The 26,165-nt window shown below is 34.2% G+C and overlaps 2 protein-coding genes across 3 annotated transcripts; both read right to left on the bottom strand.

Moving 5' to 3' along the window:
- Positions 1-710: 710 nt before the first annotated feature.
- On the bottom strand, positions 711-12,856 carry LOC129885286 (acetylserotonin O-methyltransferase-like). 2 transcript variants are annotated; one of them, XM_055959503.1, is made up of 3 exons: positions 12,315-12,856; positions 11,516-11,868; positions 711-1,294 (listed from the first exon to the last, which is right to left on the bottom strand). In XM_055959503.1, the coding sequence occupies exons 1-3, from the start codon at positions 12,739-12,741 to the stop codon at positions 992-994; spliced, it is 1,083 nt and encodes a 360-aa protein (XP_055815478.1). In that variant the 5' UTR covers positions 12,742-12,856; the 3' UTR covers positions 711-991. The 2 variants fall into 2 exon arrangements, with proteins under 2 accessions (XP_055815478.1, XP_055815477.1); XM_055959502.1 differs by lacking the exon at positions 711-1,294 and adding an exon at positions 9,106-9,656.
- A 2,144-nt stretch (positions 12,857-15,000) lies between these two features.
- LOC129885285 (transcriptional elongation regulator MINIYO) lies at positions 15,001-25,978 on the bottom strand. The gene is made up of 10 exons (XM_055959501.1): positions 25,610-25,978; positions 23,906-24,899; positions 22,264-22,382; positions 21,966-22,150; positions 20,428-20,533; positions 20,097-20,354; positions 19,763-19,951; positions 17,463-19,661; positions 16,021-16,230; positions 15,001-15,367 (listed from the first exon to the last, which is right to left on the bottom strand). Exons 1-10 carry the CDS (start codon positions 25,811-25,813, stop codon positions 15,164-15,166), a joined length of 4,668 nt encoding a protein of 1,555 aa, XP_055815476.1. The 5' UTR covers positions 25,814-25,978; the 3' UTR covers positions 15,001-15,163.
- Positions 25,979-26,165: the final 187 nt, after the last annotated feature.

Raw genomic sequence — 26,165 nt, 5'->3', positions numbered from 1 at the left:
ATTATTTTCAGTTTCAGTTCAAATTCTGTCTTTTATTACTTTCAGTAGTTATTGTTACTGTTTTAATATTTACAATACAATTTAATAACAATATTTAATTGAAGCTAATCAACATAAAGTTAATTTGTGATTATGGGTACGTACCATCACAAGATAAGTTCGTTTGAGCTTATTAATAGAGCATAAGTGCACTTATACATATACAATATTATTTTTCAATCAATTGCATATAAATAATTGTTAATCAATATTATATTAAAGACGAAATCGGAAATACTATAACATTTTGAGGGGATAGTTTCATTAGTATTGAATAAATTTGGCAAATACTATTTTCTTTGTCATAAAAGAGTAAAATGTATGTTTAAAGTTTTATACATACACTGCATTTTTTTATTTCATTAGTAAATGACTCGTAAGAATTTTGTATGTTTTTTCTTGATATGCTTGTTGAGATTGAGTATTATCATTATTAGATCTCTCTCATATTTGTTACGAAATTTTGAATTCAAATCTTGAAAATGAAGAAATTCTTAATAAAAAAATGCTTCTTCTTTAATTGAGATACATAATGCAACTCTGAATCAATAAGCCTAAATATTGAATAGTTAAACAAAAAAGGAAAGTATTTCAAATAATAACATTACAAGCAATGGAACATACTGACACAACAATATTTAACCACAACAAAAATTTATTCAGTATAATTCCATATACGAGAACACACCACAATATTCAAAATACAAAATAAATTATCCCACATTTATCCCAAACTAAATCGAAATACTCACAAAAAACACAAAAACAGGACAACCAAATCCAAAATAACAATAAAACAAATTATTAGAGAAGATCATTCTGGTATGTGGTGTTTTCTTTCATTGTTATCGAGAGTAGTGTTCGCTCTCTTATATTTGTAATAGTTGGACGGCCGTTCCTCTCTTCGAAATTTTCTTTATTCTGTTTTCGTTTAAAAAAATACCACTGCAACTCAAGGATAAGCCAGAATAATAGGTTGAATAGCAGGAATTTGCACAATAGAGTGCCTACTGAATCCAGCTGCAGTCAGAATATAAGCCCATTCTTTTGCAGTTCTCTCTTTTCCATTAGTTGTGTGAGTCATCATTATCATATCTAACATGAAACCAAAATCCTTGAGGCTTTTCTCTTTGCCAATTTTTTCATCAAGAACCGCCTCCACAATTATCACTTTTCCTGTGTCTTTTGGAATAGTTTCTATGCACTTTTTCAAGATTTGAATGCATTCCTCATCACCCCAGTCATGTAAGACCCACTAATTTTCACCAATCACCACAAGGAAAAACAAATTCGAAAATTAAAACGTACATAAAATGGACATAAATAACCACAGAGTCGAAAAAATAACCAATAAATACACTCTGTGATTACTTTTACTCGTCTATTTTACACTTTACGCACCCTTTAAAAAATAATGATGAAATAAACTAACTTGATAATTATCAAGGAAAGAGAGTAAGAGAAAATGGAGAGAGTAGCAGGGGATTTTTGTATCTATATACTCTCTTGATGCCAGAGATACATTTATAGAAGAGAAAAAGGCAACAAGTATGGGAGAAAAGAAACCAAGTGGGCAACTTGCTCACTTTTAAGTGTGCCCCACTTTGGAAAATAACATTCAATACACAACACTTTTTCTTAGTATAATGTGCCTCCTTAAAAATTCTATAAGAAATAATATACATATTTATTCTGAACACCGATAAATGTTGTGCCTCGTTAAAAATCTTACTAGAAAAAAAATTAGTGAGAAGAAACCTAGTGAAGGAAAAGAGTACACACATCTGGTAATACACCTTGATTATTGCCTCATTAAAAACCTTACCAGGAAAACCCAATGGGACAAAACCTTGGTTAAGAAAAAAAGAGTGCAGCGCGTATTTTACTCCCCCTGATGAAAACTTCATTTGATATTTAGGAGACGATGCATTCCAATCTTATATCTTAGCTTCTCAAAAGTTGATGTTGGTAATGCTTTTGTGAATAAATCTGCAAGATTATCACTTGAACGAACTTGTTGTATACCAATATCACCATTCTTCTAGAGATCATGTGTGAAGAATAATTTTGGTGAAATATGTTTCGTTCTGTCTCCTTTTATGAAGCCCCTTTCAATTGAGCTATGCACGCGACATTATTTTCGAATATAATTGTGGGTACCTTGACATCATTTTCTAGGTCACATCTTTCTTTAATGAATTGTATCATCTATTTCAACCACACACATTCTCTACTTGCTTCATTAATTGTTATTATTTTAGCATGATTTGAAGAAGTAGCAATAATAGACTGCTTTATAGATCGTCATGATATAGCAGCTCTTTCGTGTGTAAATAAATAGTCTGTTTGAGATCGAGCTTTATGTGGATCTGATAAATAACCTGCATCTGTATAATCAATAAGGTTTGCACAACCTTTGTTAATATAAAACAAACTCATATCAATAGTATCCTTTAGGTATCGCAAAATATGCTTGATACCGTTCCAATGTCTTCGCGTTGGGGACGAACTATACCTTGCTAGCAAATTAACTGAAAATGTTATATCAGATCTGGTTGAGTTAGCAAGGTATAAGTGCACCAATAGCACTGAGATATGGTACTTCAGGACCAAGAAGTTTTTCATCCTCTTCTGGAGGTCGAAATGAATTTTTTTCCACTTCAAGTGATCGAACAACCATTAGAGTACTTAATGGATATGTTTTATCTATGTAAAATCGTTTTAAGATTTTCTCAGTGTAGGCAGATTGACGGACAAAGACCCCGTCTGCTAAATATTCAATTTGCAGACCCAGATAAAATTTTGTCTTTCCAAGATCTTTCATCTCAAATTCTTTCTTTACATACTCAATCGTCTTTTGGACCTCTTCAGGGGTTCCAATGAGATTTATGTCATCAACATAAACGGCGAGTATAACTAACTCTGATTCCATTTTCTTAATAAAAACATATGAACAAATGACATTATTTATATAACCTTCATTTATCAAGTACTCACTAAGGCGATTATACCACGTGCGTCCTGATTGTTTCAGACCATATAATGATCTTTGCAATTTTATTAATTACATCTCCCGAGACTTATTACATGCTTTTGGCAATTTTAATCCTTTTGTGATTTTCATTTAAATTTTATTATCAAGTGAACCATAAAGGAAAGTTGTAACTACTTCCATTAGATGTATTTCAAGATTGTTATGTATAGCTAAACTGATGAGATATCAAAAAGTTATTCCATCCATAACAGGTGAATATATTTCTTCATAGTTGACCTCGGGTTTTTGAGAGAATCCTTGTGCAACAAGGCGTGCCTTGTATCTTATAATTTTATTTCTCTTAATTCGTTTTCACACAAAAAATCATTTACAGCCAGCTGGTTTTACACCTTTAGAGGTTTGGAATACAGGTCTAAAAACCCCACGTTTAGCAAGTGAGTCTAATTCTGATTAAATTGTCTTTTGTCATTCTGGCCAATCACATCTACTTTGACATTCTTCGATGGATTTAAGCTCAAGACTTTCACTATCTTGCATGAGGTTAAGTGCAACATTATATGCAAAAATATTATCAATCGTGATTTTTGATCGATCTAAATTTATCTCATCACCGGTAGAACTTATTGAAAGTTCTTCATTCACTTGAGTCTCGGGGTTCACTGATTTCTTCGGAAATATCAGGATTACTCAAATCTTGACCTTCTTCAGGAGGTTCTTTTATAGTATCATTTTTGTTATTCCTCACGCTTCTCTTTCTAGGATTTTTATCCTTTGAATGCAATGGTCTACCATACTTCAGGCGTATTTGGGATTCAGAAGCTATGATACTAGTAGATGGTCATTTTGGGACATCAATCCAGATAGGCACATTCACTGCAGGGATATGTGACTTAGTTATCCCTTGCAAATCAGTAAATGCATCTGGCATTTGATTTACTATTTTCTGTAAGTATATGATCTTTTGGACCTCCTGCTCACATGTGTGGGTGCGTGGATCAAAATAAGATAGTGATGAAACTTTTCACTCAATTTTTTTTTCGGGTTATTTTTTCTTTCCCCCTAATGACAGAAAAATTGTTTCATCAAACCGATAATCTGCAAATCGAGCAATGAATAAGTCTCCAGTCAATGATTTAAGGTATCGAATTATGGAGGGTGAGTCAAACTCAATATATATGCCCAACCTTCGTTGATAGCCCATCTTTGTACGTTGTGGTGGTGCTACAGACACGTATATCGGACAACCAAAAATTCGTAGATGGACTATAGTTGACTCATGACCAAATACTAATTATAACGGAGAGTATTTATTATACAGTGTCAGTCTGAGATGTACAAGTGCTGCTGCATGTAAGATAGTATGACCGCAAACAGTAATTGACAATTTTGTTTTCATTAGTAGAGGCCTGGCTATCAATTGTAAGTGCATAATAAATGACTTTGCAAGGCCATTTTGAATATGAACATGAGCAACATGATGTTTAATTTTTATCTCAATTGATAAGCAATAATCATCAAAAGCTTGGGATGTAAATTCTACAATATTATCAAGGCGAATAGCTTTAATTGAATAATCTGAGAATTGTGCCTTAATCTTATTATTTATGCAAACAACTTCGCAAATGTCGAGTTACGAGATGATAAGAGGCGAGATGATAAGAGGCACACATGAGACCATCTAGATGGTGCATCTATTAGGACCATAAAATATATAAACAATTCACTAAGTGGATGAATAGGTCCACATATATCTCCATGTATATGCTCTAAAAAGCCAGGAGATTCGATGCCAACCTTCAGGGTCGATGGTATGACAATTAATTTGCCTTGATAACAAGCAGCACATGAAAATTCATCATTCGTAAGAATCTTCTGATTTTTGACGGGTGTCCAGTTGAATTTTCAAGAATTCATCTCATCATTGTTGATCCAGGATGACATATTCGATCATGCCATAACACAAATATATTTAGATCAGTAAACTTCTGATTTACGATCATATGTGCTTCAATTGTACTAATTTTTGCATAATATAGGCCAAACGACAAAGTTGGTAATTTTTCCAAAATATATTTCTAGCCTGAGACACTCTTGGTTATATCAAGGTATTCAATATTCATTTTATTTAATGTCTCAACATGATATCCATTTCTGCAGATATCTTTAAAACCTACAAGTTTCTTAGGGATTTAGAAGAAAATAGTGCATTTTCTATAAAAAAAATTATCCCCTTAGGCAGAAATATAGTAGCTCTTCCGGAGTTTTTAATCATTTTTGAATTATCAGAAATTATTGTAACATTTGCTTTTCTTCTAAACAAGTTGGAAAAATATTTTTCGTCTTTAAAAATGAAATGAGTTGTTTCACTATCAATTACACAAATATCTTTGTAATTGATCATTGATCCAAACAAAATTTGAGGCATATCTATATTTTTTCTTCAAAAAGAAATAAAGTAAATATTATAATTAATACATGAATCATAATTTTTATTTATTTACATAGACTAGAAATATCATTTAGTACACACAAATAAAAAGAAAATTATTTAAATATTATTAGGCTTATCAATATTCATATTGTCTTTTGGAAAATTAAAAAAATCAGCTACATCGAGATGCATAGGCTCAATATTATCTTCAGAGATAAAGTTTATTTCTGAATTATTTTTTGCCCTCTTCAAAGATGTCTGATATAATTGAATCAGACATTTTGATGACCGACATGTCCATGACCAGTGTCCCATACCTCCACATCTATGACATATAATTTTTATTTTTTTTTGATAAAGCTTCTGGTTTTTTACTCTTTTTTGTACTGTTGATCATTTTGTCGGTGCCAGCCGAGCATCATGATTATAATTTTTTCTTCGACCATGACCATGACTATGACCATGACCATGACTATGACCATGACCATGACCATGACCATGACCACGATCACGATCATGATCTCTTTCTCGTTGGTTATAATTTGCCAATTCACTTTAGAAAGTGGCAAAGAACCAACGGGCCGACTATCATGATTTTTCCTTAACAGTTTATTGTGGTGTTCATCAATAAAAAGGTGAGAAAGTATTTCAGAATATTTTTTAAAATCCTTTTCGCGATATTGCTGCTGGAGGAGCATATTCGCGGGTGGAAATATGGAGTGTTTTGTTTTCAAGTTTATCTTGCTCAGTGATTTCTTCTCTGCATAAATTTAACTGAGCTATAATTCTAAATAAGGCAGAATTATATTCAGTTATATTTTTGAAATCCATTAATCTCATATTTAGCTAATCATGACGTCCTTGTGGAAGAATGAACAACTTCAGGTGGTCATATTTTTTTAATTTTTTTCCATAGTTTAAGGGGGTCTTTTAATGTGAGATATTGTAATTTTAATCCCTCGTCAAGATGGTGGCGGAGAAATATCATAGCTTTGGCACGATTTTGACTAAATGTCGTATTGTCATCTTTAATAGTGTTTGCCAGACCCATCGATTCTAGATGTATTTCGACATCTAGTGCCAATGATGAGTAGCATTTTCCAGATATGTCAAGAGCAACAAATTCAAGTTTAGAAACATTAGACATTTTAAGAAAATAAAATTATTATCCTTTTTGTTACCTTCTTTAAAAAATAACTTAAAATGATGAATTCTCGTATTGATAACGTATTATGAAATAAACTAACTCGAAATTTATTAAGGAAAGATAGTACGAGAAAATAAAAAAAGTAGAAGGAGATTTCCGTATCTATATACTCTCTTAATGTCAGAAATAACATTTATAGAAGAGGAAAAGGCCACAAGTATGAGAGAAAAGAAGATCACAAGTGGGCAACTTGCTCACTTTTAAGTGAGCCCCACTTAAAAAAATAACATCCAATACACAACACTTTTTACTATTTTGACCAAGTTCGGGCCAATTTTTTTTGGCCGAAAGAATATTTCCATTTCTTTTTTTCTTGAAGTCAAAGGTTGATAAAGTTGGGGAGGAAAATGAATACCCACAAGCCAATTTACTTGGCTGATTTCCTTTTCTCAAAGTCAAAATTTGACAAGTTGCGAAGAAAAATTAACTTTCTTCTGTAGCATATTTGGAGATCACTTTATTTTCATCTATGAAAGGAGGTCCTCTTTCACTTCTTTCAATACAAAGAGAGAGGGGAAGAAGACTGAGGCATAATAGACATGGTTTAAGAAATAGTAGGTGTGAGCGATATTATATTAAAGTGGAATATCTCTCTGAATAATTATTGGTAGTATTTCTGATATTTTAAAATGTATATATTAAAACTGGTAGTACTGAATGACATAACATACAATCAAAGGGTTCTACCGATCTCAATATCTTTGACACAGAATATAACTATATATGTATATATATATATATATATATATTTTAAAAATATTATTTGAATAAATAAGAATTAATTTTGGACCGATAAATTTAAAAGTTTAACGGGTTCAATAATAAAAACCTAATGCTCAAATCGATCAAATTTATATGTTACATCCACATTTTTGTAATAATACACCATCCTTTCAAATCGATCAAATTTATATGTTACATCCACATTTTTGTAATAATACACCATCCTTCAAAATCATGAATACGCCTATGTATAGGCCCAACATTTGAGTTCAATGAGTTTAGTTTCAAGTTCATTGGCAGAGAACAGTTCTTTTTAGCCTTGAAATTAAACTTTTGACGTATAAGAATAACAAGCAAACGGACTTGGGAAACTATCCAAAATAAACCCTTTAAACAAATTATTTACCACTTCATACCTCTTTTCTAAATAATTCTTTTATATACCCCTTTGATTAAATTAATTACTTCTATGCCATCTTTAATTATTTTTAAATTCGCGTGCCGACGTCAGCATCCACCCTACATGATATCGATAAGATATCATATACTGATGGAGTATCACAGAGGATTAAGCTCAATTTTATATGATACCAATATGGTATCAACATACCGACGGAGTATTACAAAGAATATATTTACTAATTAGTTTAATAAATAAAATTGCGATTTTAATAATTTTCTCTGATTTTTTTTATTTCTTAAAAAAGAGTTCAATCCTATATGATACCGATAAGATATCGATATATTGTTATGGTATCATTGAGGATTTTAAAAGTGTCTCATTAAGGATTTTCAGTATCATTATTTACGAATATACTATAGTAGTATCATTCATATAATATCGAATGACTTAGAAGAACCTTTATGATACCATCAAAGTATATATATGATACCATGCTATTATATATGATATTATGTGATGACATCATTAATATTCACATACTGCAATGATATCGTACATGATTTGTGGAGTATTACTAATTATATGAAACGATGCTTAATGATACCATGCTAGTATATGATGGTTTCATGGAGACGTAGCTGAAGAATTGAAGTAGACATCAATGATATCATGACAATATATAAATATACTGTGGTGGTATGATTAAGGACTGAAACAGCCTTAATGATATTATGTCAGTATATTGATACTGCAACGGTATCTTGCTCGCGAATCTCATACTTTGGGTGATATAAATTGTAAAGGGATATTTGTTTGTAATTATTTTGATTTTATTGGACATGAATTTAGTTTTTCCAACAAACTTCTATAACCCGTTTAATTCCCGAACTTTACACAAATAACAGGTCTGGTGGTCCTTATTTACTCTACTTAGCCAATATACCGTGATTATACATATATTATACATTTGTCAACTATTTTTCGATTAAGTTGGATGAGTTTTTTTTTATTAAAAAAATCTCTACTTAGCTAGTATAGATGAATTATACATCCGTCAACTATTTTTAGATTAAGTTGGATGAGCTTTATTAAAAAAACCTTTGTGTAGAATTCATTTACACCGATATATAAGTTAAATTCTTTATTTATTTCTGCTGTGCATTACATGTTCAAGCAATTTATTCTACAATATTGAGGCAACCTCAACGACAAATTGGCCAACCTCAGCTAACATATTTTCTCTCCTTCGAATTAATGATATTAATTTGGCTACTGGAAAAGATTGCAAAAGATCAAGTTGTTGGATTTGGAAATGAATTGATGAATACACTTATATCATGAATTATGGTGTCCTTAGATAATCAAGAAGATAGCATTAAGTGCCCATAATCCCGTATACGAGGACACACAACAATATTCAAACTATAAAATAAAATTATCCCCCATTAATCCATACAATGATCCCAAAACTAAATCCAAATACTCACAAAAAACACAAAAACAGGACAAACCAACCCAAAATAACAATAAAACAAATCATTAGAGAAGATCCAACTTAAGGATGAGCCATAATAACACTTTCAATAGCAGGAATTTGCACAATAGAGTGCCTACTGAATCCAGCAGCAGTCAGAATATAAGCCCATTCTTTTGCAGTTCTCTCTTTTCCATTAGTTGTGTGAGCCAACATTATCATATCTAACATGATACCAACATCCTTGAAGCTTTTTTCTTTGCCTATTTTTTCATCAAGAACTGCCTCCACAATTATCACTTTTCCTGTGTCTTTTGAAATAGCCTCTTTGCATTTTTTCAAGATTTGAATGCATTCCTCATCACCCCAGTCATGTAAGACCGACTAGTTATTACCAATCACCGCAAGAAAAAAACAAACTCGAAAATTAAATAGAAATAAAGAGCGTACATTAATTATAGGAAAACTAACATAAATAACTGTGCACTCAAAAAATAAAATAATACTCTCTCCGCTCACTTTTACTTGTCATATCTGAACCTGATACATTCATTAAGAAAATAATAGTTGAAATGATTATTTTACCACACTATCTCTATAAATTGATATTCTCATTTGGCCATGTGAAATGAAATCATCAAAATTACCCAATTTTTTTTATACAATCTTACCAAATAAGCAAAAGTTTGTAATAAAAGTATAATACACTATCACAACGCTATTCGAAACAAAAATACAACATTTATTGATCGAACTTTAATTCAATAAAAAGGTAAAACTAAACATGAGTTGTAGTATACTACTCTTTAATAAAATTGTATATGATCAATATCATTAGTAACTATATCATCTTGTTCATATTTCATGAATATTTCATCAATACTTTGGTATTCTCGTAAGAAAAAATGTGTAGATATAAAATGATGATTTTTTTTAATTATAAAATATAAACCTGTGGGTTTATTTTTGTATTTGAAAAATCATGATATGAAATTTCCAAATCAAGCTTTTTTGGAGAATTTGAGATTTTATCTCATGATTTGAAATTATAAAATGAAATCGAATGTCCAAATACTGATTTTATCTTATGACTTTAAATTACGAGATGAAATCGCATGTTTAAACGCCTACTTAGTATTAGCTCTTAAAATATAATTTGAAAAATAATTAATTAATGTTAAAAAAAAATTGCCTAAATTTGATATATTGACAATCAAAAATGAAAATGAAAATCTATTTTTTAATATGGGACAAATAAAATAAGTGAATAAAGGGAGTAGCTAATAAATATGACTGTTATTTGAAATGTCATAAAGTTGAGTTGTGGATGACCAACTTAATTATGGCATATCTTGTTGTATAAACAGTCGGATTTATGAAATACATAAATAAATGGCCAAATTCAGCGGTGTCTTCTTAAAGTTGGTATCAAGTTTTATTTAGACATTTTAATTGAGCGATGTTTACTTTAGACACCTTATGTAGGGTCCCGCTATGTCATTTTAACACTTTTTTAACAATCAATTAAAATTTCATAGTGTGTGTAACACACTCCGAATGATTTGACACTATAACTAATTAAAAAAAAACATGTGGCATTTGAGTGCAAAATAATATTTTAAAAATATATTATAGGAAAAAAAACTAAATTTCAACCACAAATAATCAAAAAAAAATCTATTTCTAAACCCCACCACAACTATCCCACCCCACCTCTCCTTCCTCCTTTCTTCCCAAATTTTTCCAGCGCCTCCCTGAACCCCCAATTTCTTCTCTGCTTTTTTTCATTTTAGGATTTTCATTAGATTTAGATTTTCACTTTTTTTTCATAATTATAATTGTTGGATCTAAAGAAAGAAAAGAAAAGAAGATGATGGTGGGCGCGATTTTCAAATTTGAAAAAACTTTAAAATTAAAAAATTCTTACGATAGTGAAAAAATAAATGGCGATGGTGAGAACAAGAAATAAAGAGAGAAGAAATATAAAATAGGGGTGTTGGTATCCATTTTTTCGGCGAAAAAAGTGGAGGGAGGTGATGGTAGATTTAGAAAAACAATACAATGAAGAAAGAAAAGGCTTAAAAACGGATTTGAAAAAAAATTTAACTTCCATTGAAGGAGTTTAAGCTTGAAAAAATGGTGGGAGATGGTGGCTTGAGAAATAGAGAAGAAGAAGTGAAAATAAAATAAAAAATGGCTAAATAAAGTCAAGATAAATACTTTAATTAGTAAACCCTACTTACCATGAGGAAAGCAGCCTGAGCTTTGGGAACATAATCAAACATATCCCCTTCAACATGTACAACACCATGACAAGGAGGAGCATCAGACACAACATGAGGAAGATCAAAGTTAATCCCATTTATCCAAGGGAATGCCTTCACCAACATACCAAGAGTTGTTCCATTACCTCCCCCAACATCCACCAATGACTCTATCCCTTTGAATATTTCCGCACAATTATCAATAATCGCACGCATTGTCATCCGCGCATGGCATGCCAGTGCGTCATTGATCAGCTTGCTATGTTCCGGATTGGTTTTCGCATACTCCCACACGTCCTTTCCGTGAGCCGCACTAAATGCTCCAGTATTTTCTGTCGAGATATAATATCATTAAATTATTAAAAGTAAATGTATCGAAAATAATTAATCTTTTAGAACATGATTCATAACTCACTTCCAGTGGCGGACCCAAAATTTTTATGAAGGGGGTTCAAAAAAAATTAAACACGCTAATAAAAAAAAAATGTGCTTATTCGGATTCGAACTCGCGAGTTGAGACAAGCTAAAGCGAAATATTGAACCCCATTTGCCACTGAGCTAGTCCTTTGGCTTATGCTCAGGGGGTTCAATGTTAAATATATACACATAAATTAAAAATTTTATCTTATATATACAGTGTAATTTTTTAACGAAGAGGGTTCGGATGAAACCCTCAACATGCCTTGGGTCCGCCCCTGCTCACTTCCATTCATTTTAACATGAAAAAGTCCTAAATAAGATGATCACACAATTCAAAACCACATATGTATTTCATTACCCTTAGCCAAAACGCGGGCACTGAGGTAGTGCCATGGAGCAAGCATAACTGGGCTACTTTCAAGTAAGACAAGAGCAGCCATGCTATTTTCTCCATCTCTTTTCAGAAGACGAGAAACAGGTGTTTGTACATAACCCATTTCTCCATTTTCAATTGGCACCAATTTGAATATTCCCCTGTTTATCAAGAACCTCAGGATCCGATGCAGGGAAGAAGCAGAGCAGCCTAATGCAGAGGACAATTGGTGTAAGGGAACAGGTTCTTGATGGCTTTCCAAGAAATCAGATATCCCCAATTCAATTGCACATTTGGCGACAGCCATTTCAGCGAAACCAGATATGCATTTCCATATATCCACTTGAACTTGAGACTCTTCTTCCTCTGCTTTTTGTATTAATCTTGCAACTCCATTTGTTTCTTTCTCCATATACTAATTGCTGTAAGTGAGAAAGCTACTTAAAAGGTTTTGCTATTTAGTGGTGTCAGATAATTAAGTGATTCAACTATTTATAGAATTACATCTTTCATAAGCTATAAAGTTGGAATAGTAAGTAGCAAGGTGTATGTTTCCAACATTTTAGTTTAATTGTTGATGGCATAATACATAAATGTGTCAACTTGTATAAAATTGAATAAGTAAACACGCATATCATGGAGTGACATGATATATATAGGACGCCATGTAAGAAGAAAATTGTCATACGCATGTGTCTACTTGTTCGACTTTATACAAGTTTAAGTGTCTCCTTATTCACATTCAAAGTTGAAAGGCATAAATGTCAAGTAAAATCAAATTAAAAAACATATTTATGTATTATGTTATTTTTATTATAAGTTTATTTTTTGTTGATCGACAGAGGATAGTTATTTTTAGTTTTAAGATTAAATTTTTGAAGTGCAAGAATAACAAGCAAACAAACTTCTATAACCGGTTAAATTCCTGATCTTTACTCAAATAACAAGTAGGGTGATCCTTGGTTACTCTATTTAGATGGTATACATTCATTATACATATATTATACATCTGACAACTATTTTTAGATTAAGTTGGATGAACTTTTTTTTTTAATCTGCATGTAGAATTCATTCACACCAATATATAACTTAAATTCTTAATTTATTTCTGGTGTGCATTATATGTTCAAGTAATTTATTCTCTATTATTTGCCCAGCCTCTATACATATTTTGTGACATTCCAACTAATGACATTTGTTTGCTACTGGAGAAGATTGCAAAAGATCAATTATTGGATTTGGAAATGGATTGATGGATACACTTATATCGTGAATTATGGTGTGCTTGGAGAATCAAGAAGATAGCATTAAATGCCCATAATCTACCAATAAGAAATGAATTTAATTCAATTACAGCTGAAAAAAAGGAATGTAGAGAAGAATATCCGTATAATAAAGCTTTCCCAAGATGATTATTTTATTTTCATTTTGGTACGTTTTATTTTGGAAAAGAACACTTATATCATAAAAAGGAAAATATTTATCTTTAAATGTCCCATTATTTTTATAGCCTCTTTTTATTTTAAAATGATATAAATTTATTTTAAAATTCACGCGCTGACGTCAGTATATGACACCGATATGGAATCAATATACCAACAAAGTATCTATCACAAAGGATTAAGTTCAGTCTTATATGATACCGATATGGTATCAATATACCGACGGAGTATCACAAAGAATATATTTTCTACTAATTTAGAGTTTTATAAATAAAATTGTGACTTTAATATACCGATATGTGACTACTAATTGTTTCATTTTTATTTCTTAAAAAACAGAGCACAATCCTATAAGATACCGATAGAGTATCAATATACCGACAAAGTATCACTGAGAATTAAGCTCAGTCCTATATGATGTCGATATGATATCAATGTACCGATGAAATATCACAGAAGATTAATTCATAGCAGTGATGTTGATGTCATGTGAAAAATAAGAAAGGAGAAAGCAAGGTAAGAAGGTAAATAGTTTGAGTCATGAATTCATTAAGAATAAATATTTTGGATTGAATTCAATTTGGATAAATAATTTCACAATTAGGTCTATTTTGTGTCGTTTTCCTTTTAATTTTCTCTTATAAGATTCTCAATAGAAAAAGTATACTGTTTGCTTTAAAAAGTTGAGAAGTTTTCATATTACATCACTACACGATAGTGATGCCAACATCTATTTTTAAAAAAAACTTACCAGTGTAAGTTATCGACAAGTATGTCAAATTGCTTGTACTGTCACAAACCTATAATTTTCAACCAAAAGAAAATTATCCAGATATCAGGAAGCCCGTTTGGATGGGCTTTAAGTTGGTCAAAACCAATTTAAAACCTATTTTTAGCTTTTGGACATGTTTGCCTATGCTAATTTTAAGTCATAAAGTTCTTAAAGTCAGTCAAAAATAAAAAGTTAGAATTCCTAACTTTTTTTTTCTAAGTGTTTAAAGTCATTTTCTTTGATCAAGAAAATTACTTTCATATACCTTATATTTTAACTAAATTTCCAAACTACCCTTTTTATTCTTTTAACCCTAAAATTCACATCATTTTCCTCATTTAAGCACTTTTATCCAAACACCAACTGCTTATTTATAAAAATAACTTTCAGCACTTCAAAGTTCTAAAAACACTTCATACATAAAAATTATTTTTTTTAAGCCCATCCAAACGGCTCATAAAGAGAGGCAAAAACGCTCAACCTGGAATTTACCAGGGCTTAAATGCACCTTAAACGAGACTTTAACAGCAGAGTGAGATAAGTTGATGTACAGAACTTCCTTTTGTGATGTAATAAATCAAATGAGTTCATATATACAAGATCCCACCATGTAGAAAACTTTAGCTGTCCGCATGTTGTTTCCTAGTAATCACAGAGTTGAGCTTCTCAACCTCATTCAACAATGAGGAACTTCCTTCACATGCTTCTTTCAAAATCTGTAATCTATTTACCATATCACAGCTTTGAAGCGGCATACATTCCTTCTGGAAGGGCTCAGATCTGGTATCCGGCCTTTGGTACTCGAGTAAGTTAATAAAAAGGACCTGTAATAGGATAAAACAAGTATGAATGAGAACTCAAATTACAATTACAGAACCAGACATAACACTTCCAGATAATATTTTGTTGGGTACTTAAAAGTGTTAAACTGTTGGCAAACTTAGAGGGGATCATAACTGTTAAGTACATGCTTAAGGGACCAGTTTGTTAATTTGCAGCAAACTTAAAGGGGACTAAACTATTAAGGGCATACTTAAATACTGAATCAAATACAGAGAGCATTTATGTTTTTAAATCAAGATGAATAAGTTTGCTTAATTTAGATTTCTAGTTTCCATTTCCTAATTATAATGTGTCCATAATGTCTTCTTAATGATTAGTGATATATTATTTACCGGCTATATCTATCTGTGAGCAGCGTCCTCTTCAAGATGGATAGACGCCATAAGCCTTAGAAATCAACCTAACTAGTAAATATTTTTTTTTTATAACTATTGGTTGGCAGGAATTTGCTAAGGCACACGCTTTGGAGCCTTTGACATATTCACTAATGCACCATGTAAGCAGAGCAAACTGCAAAGCACATCCTGCTATGTGCATTGCTTCAGACCTTAAATCACACCTTAAGTGGGCCTTTTACAACAAAAAAGGGATTAACTAAACAGTTAAGTTACAAATTTTGCAGTGATTTGCATACCTCATGTTGCTTCTTACGGGAGTAGTCTCGTAGCAGAGATTTGACAAGCTTGTTTCGCAAAGGAATCATATTCCCAGAGCAAGTCTGGAAAATAAATGATGATAGATGGTGCAAGGCCAAAGTGAACGAAGCAGATCCTCGACGTGCTGCTTTGTCTAGAGCTCCTGAAACCCATGATTTACAGTAAGCTTCCAACATCTTCTCATCATCCTGCATCAAAGTATTAATTATCCACAAGTAAGCAAAGTATAATTATGTCTTTGTTTACATCAAAATTTTTATAAGATCTTTCCTCAACTCGACTTCGCCTCCTATAAAAAAATTGGACAACAAAATCATCAATCTCTTGATTCACTAGGGCAGCCCGGTGCACTAAAGCTCCCGCTATGCGCGGGGTCCGGGGAAGGGCCTGACCACAAGGGTCTATTGTATAGTTATCATATTTCCAATATCCTTCCCTTTACCTTGTAACTTTTTGTTGCCATAATGCCTTACTTATAGGCGTCAGTGTGCAATGCAGGATACTGAACAAGATTAATTATCATCTCGATTTATATATGACATCCTAAACAACTAACACAACAACAACATAATAGCCAGTGTAATTCCACAAGTAGGGTCCGGGGAGGGTAAGAAATACGCAGAACTTACCCCTACCTTTGTGGGGTAGAGAGGTTGTTTCCGATAGACCCTCGGCTCAAGAAGTATCCATAACTACAACAACATACCAAGTGTACCATCCATAACATACACATTATTTTTATAACTGTTACATGGCCAGAAGCAGCCCCTCCCCCCAAACAGCTTTTTTTCTTTCCCTTTACTTTTCACTGTCTCTCTCTTTTCCATTTCCTTTTTGTTTAAGAATATAAAGTGCAAGGAGGGAGGCAGAGCACAGTGAAAACTGGGCTATTTCTTTTTCCTCCCAAATTCCAAGTATGAAGGGAACAAACAACATGAAATATATCTCATTTTAGTAAGTATTTATAGCTGCACCACACCTGTAAGCAGTAAGCACATTCGTAGACAATGACAGATCTAGATCAGTGTCAAACTTAAGTATTCTCAAGTGAGTCTTCAAAACCATCAGTAAGTTATTCAGAGCATCCATCTAAGAGAAACACATCAAACTTGCATTAGTGAGAGGAGTTGTATTTTTCATCTAGTACTGGATATCCCATTGATTTTGGATCAAAACGAAATTATATTAATATCCTTAAACAGAAAACATTTTTTCCTGTATGGGCGCCTTTCCAGAATCCTGGTTTACCCAATAGTCGAGATAAAACTCTAGGTTACTTGGAAGGTATTGTGTAATGAACCAGCATCCATAGAACAGGAAAGGAATTCATATAGCTTTCACTACACTAAAGGTCAACTTAATAATTATGTGATTGTCAAATGTTAAATGTATTTGCTGATAGTGTTTAAGTAAGCAGTACCTCAACAGGTTCAAGATATCCATAAGTTGCAGCAATGCACTTCTCCAAAGGAGGCAAAAGCTCGAGAGCACAGGCATTAGACAGTGCATTCCAAGCAGGAAGCCTCACAGGAGCTTCAACAAATTGATGCAGATAGACTCCTACTTGACGACCAAATATCATGTCACCATAAGAAACAGCAGCAAATTGCTCTACTAGATTGTCAATGAATGTGGAGTAGTTCTCATGTATAACCGTCTTAAATTTCAGGTTCTTTGCCTCAACTTTTTCTTCCCTATCAAGAAGCTGTCCATAGACATCTTGCAAAGCTTTGTAGAGATCCCTGCTATTGTCCTCAAAAATGCCCATTCCAGAAAGTAAAGTCGCAGACAATGCATGCAATTTCCATACTATAGGCACATTTCGAACTGGTGTTTGCAACTCAGCAGGAAGGAATGTTGACATTAGTTCAATCCCCAAGAGAAAGAAGAGTCCACCTTTTGCAACTTTAAGAAAATCCAGAGACTCATGACTGGTAGAACAAAGCACTGAGAGTGGACTGAGAAACCAATGCAAGGGAAGAGGCAATCTTTGGTGAGCCCACTCAGCCACCAAACATTTAGGCTCTTGGCTGGCGGGGTTTGATTCAGAATTTTCCTCAGGAATGGTGTCCAATAAGACACTTCTTTTTTTAGAGTTCTTATGGAATACTTGCTCATTTCCAGCAGCAGATTTACGCTTCTGTTTTGCAGACAACCATTTCTTCTTAAAGTGAGAAGCTAAGACATCACTCACCAGTATATAGTCCTCTTCTTGATATACCCACTCAAAAGACTGAAAACCCTGATTAAGATTAAGAAATTGGCGGATACTGAAATCAATGTACTTTAGAGTGGGAACTTGAAACAAGAAATCAAGCAGCTTATCTACAGCAGAACTATCCATTGGCCCCAGTAATAAACACGCTCCCATGACAGAATTTATTTTTTGTATTATAGAGTTCATCCCTTCAGTTGTAAACTGATCTTTGACAGATACGATGGGAAAAACATCAAGCAAGTAAATGAATAATCGTGCAGCTAGTTGAGCTGATAAAATATTTTTAGACCAAAATCCCCCACCAGGGGCACCCCAGCCTACACCAATTCCTGGTGCTGGACCACCTCTACCAAACGTCTCAATTGATTGCATATGACGCCATTCAGAATCGTTTGATTCCATTACACTTGTCATCAAAGCTCTTAACTCAGGAAGAGAGGAGTGGAGAATTCCAGCAGCAAGAGTTTTTTCCTCTCTTGTGAAACCCTGGTATTGCAATGGATTCCGAGGCTCATTGTTAACAAGTGAGATCAGCTTATCAACACACCAAGCAACTTGCAACAATCCCTGAAGGCAACTATCGGATGCTATTGATGTTTCTTGTTGGTTTATTTTTCTCAAATAACACAAACTCTCAAGGAACGAACTGCTGCCAGCAGCACCATCATGGCTTGCACTAATGCTTGAAAAACTCATAAGTCCATTTTTCAAAATTGCTAGTCCAATCTTAGGGACAAAGTCTGGCAGCCATGGAAGAGTCACATGGCACAACTCTGCATTATCTTCTGGGATTACAGCTTCAAGCACGGCAGAAAGCATGTCCATAATTGAAGATATCAACCACAGCAAAGGAGGAACTGCTGAGTCCTGCATATCACCATTCAATTTCTCCTCATTTCCCCCCTCAAATAGACAAGATAGGAGTGGTATATCCTTTATCCTAATAGACTCTAGGGCGGAATCAATCATAGGACCAACCTGGGCCCAACACCAGCTCTCTGCTTGTTTTGTAGTACCCCCATCCAAATGTTGCATGTGGGAATAAAAAGTTGGCAGTCTTCTAGTTAAAGCACCCAGTACAAGGTATGCTTCCTTGGCAATGGCGGTATATTCGCTGAGGACACTGTTCTCAATCAGCTTTCCAAATGCAGGCACATTCAACCAAATGCATAAGGCAGGGAATATATCATCAAAGTATGACACACAGTATCCATGTTGCACACAGACCTTCCACAACCGTAACTGTTCAACCAGAAGCGCTGATGAAAGCTTACAAGCCTCTTTTCCAGACTTTACCCATTGGTCAAAAGAGGTATACCGATACAAGTGCCATATCGTCTTTTGAACTATTCCAGTCTTGATAAATTCTAGGCAGTTCTTCTTGTCAAATCGAGCCAAAAGCTGTCACATTAAAGAACAAAATTTAAAGCTGGAATGAACTTAAAATTCGGATAGATTTATTACAGGCACAAATGTTTCAAGCATGGATTCTTGATGCTTACTTTCAGGAGTGTAACTGACTTGATCTTTGAGGTACTAATCTCCATTTGCTCTTTACTAGTGAATCTGTTGATGATTGTTTGAACCAACTGTTGACACTTCATAACTGCAGTTGCACATGTTGGCGAATGCCTAGCTATCGCAATTAATATGGAAATCAGGCATTCTTCCAAAGCTGCTGAAGGTTCAGACTGGTGGGAAAAAAAGATAACATGTCATGCTCCAGTACACAACCCGCAATCATCATTTATGAGTCATATTTATATATTGGACAAGTTGCTCCCACAATCACAAGTTAGAACACAAAAGAAACATGGGTCCATAGATGAAACATACCTCCAAGAGATATTGAATCCTTTGAAGGATCCCCATCCTAATAAATCCTGCAGCTATATCTTGGCCAGCAACAACAACATCATCCTGAATAGTGTGTCCACTTTCGTCATTGTCCAGATAATCCAGGGTAAAAGGAAGAATATTGGAAGGTTTTGCATTGTATTTCCAGAAACCACCATGGAGAAAACCATCTTCGATCTCTGGTCGACTTCTAAAGACAGGAGCAGTAGGTGCCTCCCTCTGAAGAGTTGGTATCCTCTGATAAAAACACAGAGGTCAAGTATAAACCATCTCCTACAGTTCATAGAGGCAATAAAATTCATAGTCTTACCTCCACAATTTCAAAAAGCTCCTCGTTGATCTCAACGGTAAGAGCACACTGAATGGCTCTAGCACACGCCAGAACTACAGAATTGTGGTTGTCATCCAGATACATCCTACAAGTAAAAAATCCATTTTCATCAAACACTTCCTTTGAGTAAAAAAAATGCAACTGTTGTCTCAAAGAAAATTAATCTTGTTCCATGCATAGCAAGGTTCAGCATTTCAAGGAATTCTAATTTAACACGAGAGATACTGAAGTACATTATTTTCAGATCGAAGTACAGTCATCCAACTAGTCCTGGTCCATATCCTTCAACTGTAACGTGAAAAATTACAAATAAGGCAAATGCAATCAACTTTATTTCTTGAAACAAACCACAATCATTTCGGGTTTCATATTTTATTAAGGGACAGAAACAAAGAGGTACACATGTAGTTTAGTCTACAAACCCAAGGTTTTGACCCAACTACTAAGCTGAGTAGTTCAGGTTGCATAGCAGTAAAGAGATCAGAGTGTATCTCAAATTCTTGTGATACTTAATCTTTCAACCATGAAACATGGACTTCTCAGAATGCTAGGCAGATAACTTATCATCAGCTGCAAGATAGACTTACGGTCAGGCTATCATCAGGTGTGATTAAGGGAAGCAAATATTCTAAAGACTGTATTTAAGACCTGATACGGACATTATGAGTTTAGAGTAGTGTCTTTTGGGCTGTTTATGGACCTAATGAAGTGAGTGTTCAATCTATTCCTATCAACCACCCAATCATTTTAGAGGGGGCTATGCCTAACAAGGCCCATACAGAAAAAAGATTTTTTTAAGGGGCTAGTTTGGTTCTGAGATTCTACTACAAGGCACACTAAAATCCAAAAGAGGAGGGTAGGATGGGGAGAGGAATCTAGTACTGCAGAAACTGAGATTCTCTACAAGGACGTTCACCAAAAAAAAAACTGAGAAATAATTTTGTTACTTGCAAGTTGCAAGTTCTGAAATCAACTTTACATGGTTTTAAACGCAACTATCCTCTTTTTCTCAAAAGTACTTCACAATTTCCACTTATTTCCCCACTATATTCTTTTTTAGTCGCTTTTTCAAATTTTGAGAAGTTTAACAAAATCAATTAGCCAGAGGTTTTTCCCTTCCACCTAGGAAAAAAGACTAACACTTTGTTGGATGTTTTTGCCTTTTAAAGCAGGTAACACCTTGCCCTTCCACCACAACAGCCTCCCCACTCCCATTTCAAGTGGAGGCTCAAAAGAAACAAGTGATAGGAAATCTAAATACAAAGAAGATTACGGACAAATGGAGAAAAAAATTTGAATAACTAGCTATGCATGGACAACATAAATGCAGTATCACTGATGTCTATAACAAAACAAAAAGACATTACATCTTGAAGGAGAACTATTTTTTGGGGGAAAAAACAGGTATTATCTATTTCACCGAAATGAACAAACATGGCACTATCTCATAGACAAACCATATTTAGCATATCACAAGAGAAGGCCAAGAAACACAACGAAGAAACACTTAAATTTACCTCAATAATAGAGCAAGCTCGGGTTCTGGTCCTAGTGTAAAAGCCCAAATGGCCTCCCAGTCAGCAAATTCATCTCTGTCCTGAGATCTTAAGATACACCCCAGATGATTCTGCTGAATATTGTGCATTGCTCTATCAAGCACAGATGCAATAAGATGGAACGCAAATGTCCGTTGTCCAGGTACCTGTAGTCAAGGAGCTCAAATACTTAAAACACACAATTAGACTAGCACGGACATGCAGACACAAGAAAGCATGATATTGAACATACAAAGGATTCAAAATTAAATATACTAACCATACTTCTTGCGAGAGCAACTGCTTCTTTGATGGTGTAACCAGTCGCGCCAGGATCACCTTCAGTTCGTAGATAGTCACGCTCGGAAAGATTTTGCTCAGCATAAGCTGATGTACTACCTGCAACAAGACGGGGCATACACATCAAAATCTTTCATGGGTTGAGGCATTCCTAACAAGTGGAAGATTCAGAAAATACCAAATCAGGTGAGACACAATATAGAGCTACATGATAACACGAGAGGCACTCTACAAATCTATAGGAAGTTGATTTTGAGCATCACCTATTAATAGCCTGTTTGGCTTAACTTATTTTAAGCAGCTTATAAGCTGCTTTAGATAAGCTAAGCCAAACAGACCCAATTATTTTTTGGGGCTTATTTTAAGCATAAAATGACTTTAAGTTGACCAGCCACACACTCAAAAAAGTTGTAAACAGCTTATAAACAACTTATAAGCCAATCCAAACGGGCTCTAAGTAGAATAATCAGATATTATGTTGTATTATCAACCCACTCAATGACCAGATTGCTAAATGGGGAGGAAAAAACCTGCCTAATCTACAAAGGGAAGGTCAGTTCTTAACTACCAGGCTGGAAATAGGCACCAGAAATTCTATTCTTTTTTTTCTTGATACACGTCTATAGTTAGGGTACATATACACAAGGTCAGTTCTCAACTTTGACAGTTGACAAGAGAAACACTGTCCTCCCTTGAACAAAAACATCGGGCGGAACCTGGCAGGTCACAAATATATGCAGATACCCATCACATTCTACAGGATCTAAGAAATTAAGGTGTGTCCGATCCCACATAAAATCAATTCCAATGAGACATGTTTAACCGGAAAAGATTTCCTCTGAAAAAATATATTTGACACCTTGGCGAGCAATGAAAGCAGAAAGAATTGATCCGTAAAAGGAAGCTCCTTTGGAAATTCCCCAGTAGTACGAAGAAACGGCTTTTGCCCAAAAAATAGTAATAATAAGATACCACTACAACAGAGTAGTATCCATCATGAAGACAGTCCAGGCACATCTATCTCTACTTAGTGAAGAACTTGAAAGACACTCCTATCCCTCTTGGAATTGACCTGTTTTGATTTTTATTGGTATATGACAAAGTGTGCGCAGAAAGTGTATCTTCAAATATACCAGAGAGGTCAAGCACCCTTATCCTTGCTGCAAACTAGAATTATAAAATGAAATACACATAAGCATATGAATCAGAACTTATCAGTGCCTGCAACTGAGAAAAAGCACATAAATGTAACTGATATTAGACATAAGATTGATCTAACTAGTCATCTTTGACTGTTTCGACCAGCTTAAGTACGCCTGCTACTAAACTGGTGATTGGGCATATGAATCAGAATTTATCAGTGGATGCAACTGAGCAAACCACAAAAGTGTAGCTCATACTAGAGATAAGATTGATCTAACTAGTCATCTTTAACTGTTTCAACCAGCTTAAGTACGCCTGCCAGTAAACTCATGATTTCCAGTGCTCACTAATGATGCTTGGTAAAGTTATTTCTTCCTCAGATGAATCATACACTAGGAGGAAAAGATTAAAAAAACAAAAAACGAACCTGCAGTACTGGAAAGTATGAGCTTTGAAGGTATAAACAAATTTAGGCTTACCACTCTTTGGGACATCAAATTCACTCTTCACAATATTGCCATCCAAAGAAAATCTTAATTCTCGGACACTCTCAACTCTTTTACTCCAATCATCCCATACTCTGGTGCTTGCACTCAACTTTGGAGTATCGTCTTTTACATTTTTCAGTGTGCCTTGTGAGGCTGCATTCTTCATCTCATCCAACAAATTACGCTTTTCGCTATTGTGATGAGAACCAGATTTACTAGATTTTCCTCTTTTCAACTTCTCTTGGCCTTTCCTCTTCAGTGCTGCCAACATTGCTGGACTAAGTTTTTTCATTAATTCAGCCTGCGCTTCAGCAATTTCATCAGCTGACATTCTTGCTAATTGAGCTTGATTCTCAGCATCAATTTGACTCTCAAGACTGCTGGCATTCTGCCTTCCTTCCACTTCCTGGGAGTCAAAGCTAACATCAGTATTGTTTGCAGAAATGTTACGTTTCTGTGCGTTAACCTGTAAGGTAGGATGCATATCCTCCATTATTTCTTCCTCCTGCTGAGTGATACCATTTCCACAACTCTGCTCCGGTAAGACAGAATGGTTAGCGATCTGTTCCATGCCTCCCTGATCGATGTCCATGGTCATGTCTTCCTCTTGCTCTTGAACCATATGTTCATCCTCCCTGCTGACATCCTGAGATTTTGCACCATCTTCTACAGATAATATAGCACCCTTTCCATATTTATCTGGAGTATGTTCATTTGAGTTGCTTTTGTTTCGAGATACTTCTGCAACAGCCTTTTGCTCTTTTGATGTTGACTTCAACTTGCGAGCACTTTCTTCCCTCTTGTATGGTACAGAACTATTATCACTAGCCACTATCTCCCGCCACCGACTAAAATCCAGCCTTTTATTCTCTTTTCTTTCCATGGGCTTAGCAAAAGCTCCAATTTGGTCCATTCCAGTGAAATCTTCCTCATTCTCTTCATGATCGCTGTAACCACGAACGATTCCAACATTTGGGGTCCAATGCTATACAAATACGCAGAAAGATACACATATTAGTTCAAGTAACAAAACTACACCCAGATAACCAAAAAGGTTCATGGTTCCTTCCTTCTACACATATGACTATCAAAAAGTAGTTTTGAACGTGTTCATCAAGATCCTATCCGAACTTCACACGGATCCATAACATCACAATATATAACTAAAATGAAAGAAGGTTACTTTTATACTATATAATGTGCACAAAAAAAAATAGCATATTGCTCATCGCCAAAAAAAACACATATTTTTTTTATTAATGCATACATGTATGCAACACATTCAATGTCTAATGCTTCCATATTTGTATCTCTCTTGGCTTGGCTTTATATGGGAGATACGAGATACTCCAGTTGGTAACATGTTTTAGGATTGTTAGTACGTTTACTTTAGGTCTAGCTTTCTAGGTGTCTTTTAGCCCTATTAGATATTCTTATGCCGGTTGAAATTATAGAAAAGTTCTAGTACTTTTTATTTCCATTTTGTATAAAGTTGGCTTGTATATAGTTCTAGTACTTTTTATTTCCATTAAAATGGCCATTTGGATTTACATTTTTCTGGAGTTGAATTACCGAAATCATGTTCGGTCATAAAAATTTCGGATACTTTCACTTCAAATCACTCACAAAAAATTCAAAAACAACTCCAATTTGTATTCATGGCCAAACACAACTTAAATATCATTTTTCACTTACTGGACCATGAGCGCGATGACGGGCCACGGGAAAAGGAAGAACAGTAGGGCGAGGTGCAGAAGACCAACTTGTAGGTGGTTTTAATGGTTGTTCTGAAAACCCCTTTTCAACTATGCCGCCCACCAGGTGGGAGGCATCATCTTCATTGATAACAGTTCCAAAAATCTTTTGAGTGGCGGCCTTCTTGGGGTCTACTTTCTTCATTAATAAAATCTTTTATAATCTTGGAAATATAACCGTAATATGGAATTGAAGTTTAATGGAGGAAGTCCCCAAATGGAGTTTTTGCAGGTATTGGGGGTTTAAGCAAAGAAAGAGACAATCTTGAAATACAGTACTGCCACCAAAGTAGAGAGAAAAAGAGAAGCAGAGGGGGGAAGAATGGACTACTTTTTTATTAGGAGATATTTAATTGGTGTTTTATTTTGAATTAATGATCTCATATTGACTGAGATTTAAAAATAATATCATAACAATAGTATAAATTATTTCAAAATTGTTTAATTTTAGAATGACAAAACTAAAATCAAATGCAAGTTTTGTAATATTAGCAAAA

The sequence above is a fragment of the Solanum dulcamara genome, chromosome 4 (assembly GCF_947179165.1).
Source record: "Solanum dulcamara chromosome 4, daSolDulc1.2, whole genome shotgun sequence".
NCBI classification, from domain to species: Eukaryota; Viridiplantae; Streptophyta; class Magnoliopsida; order Solanales; family Solanaceae; genus Solanum; species Solanum dulcamara.
The sequence above is the reverse complement of the archived record's forward strand: the minus strand, read 5'-3'. Positions and strand labels throughout refer to the sequence as shown.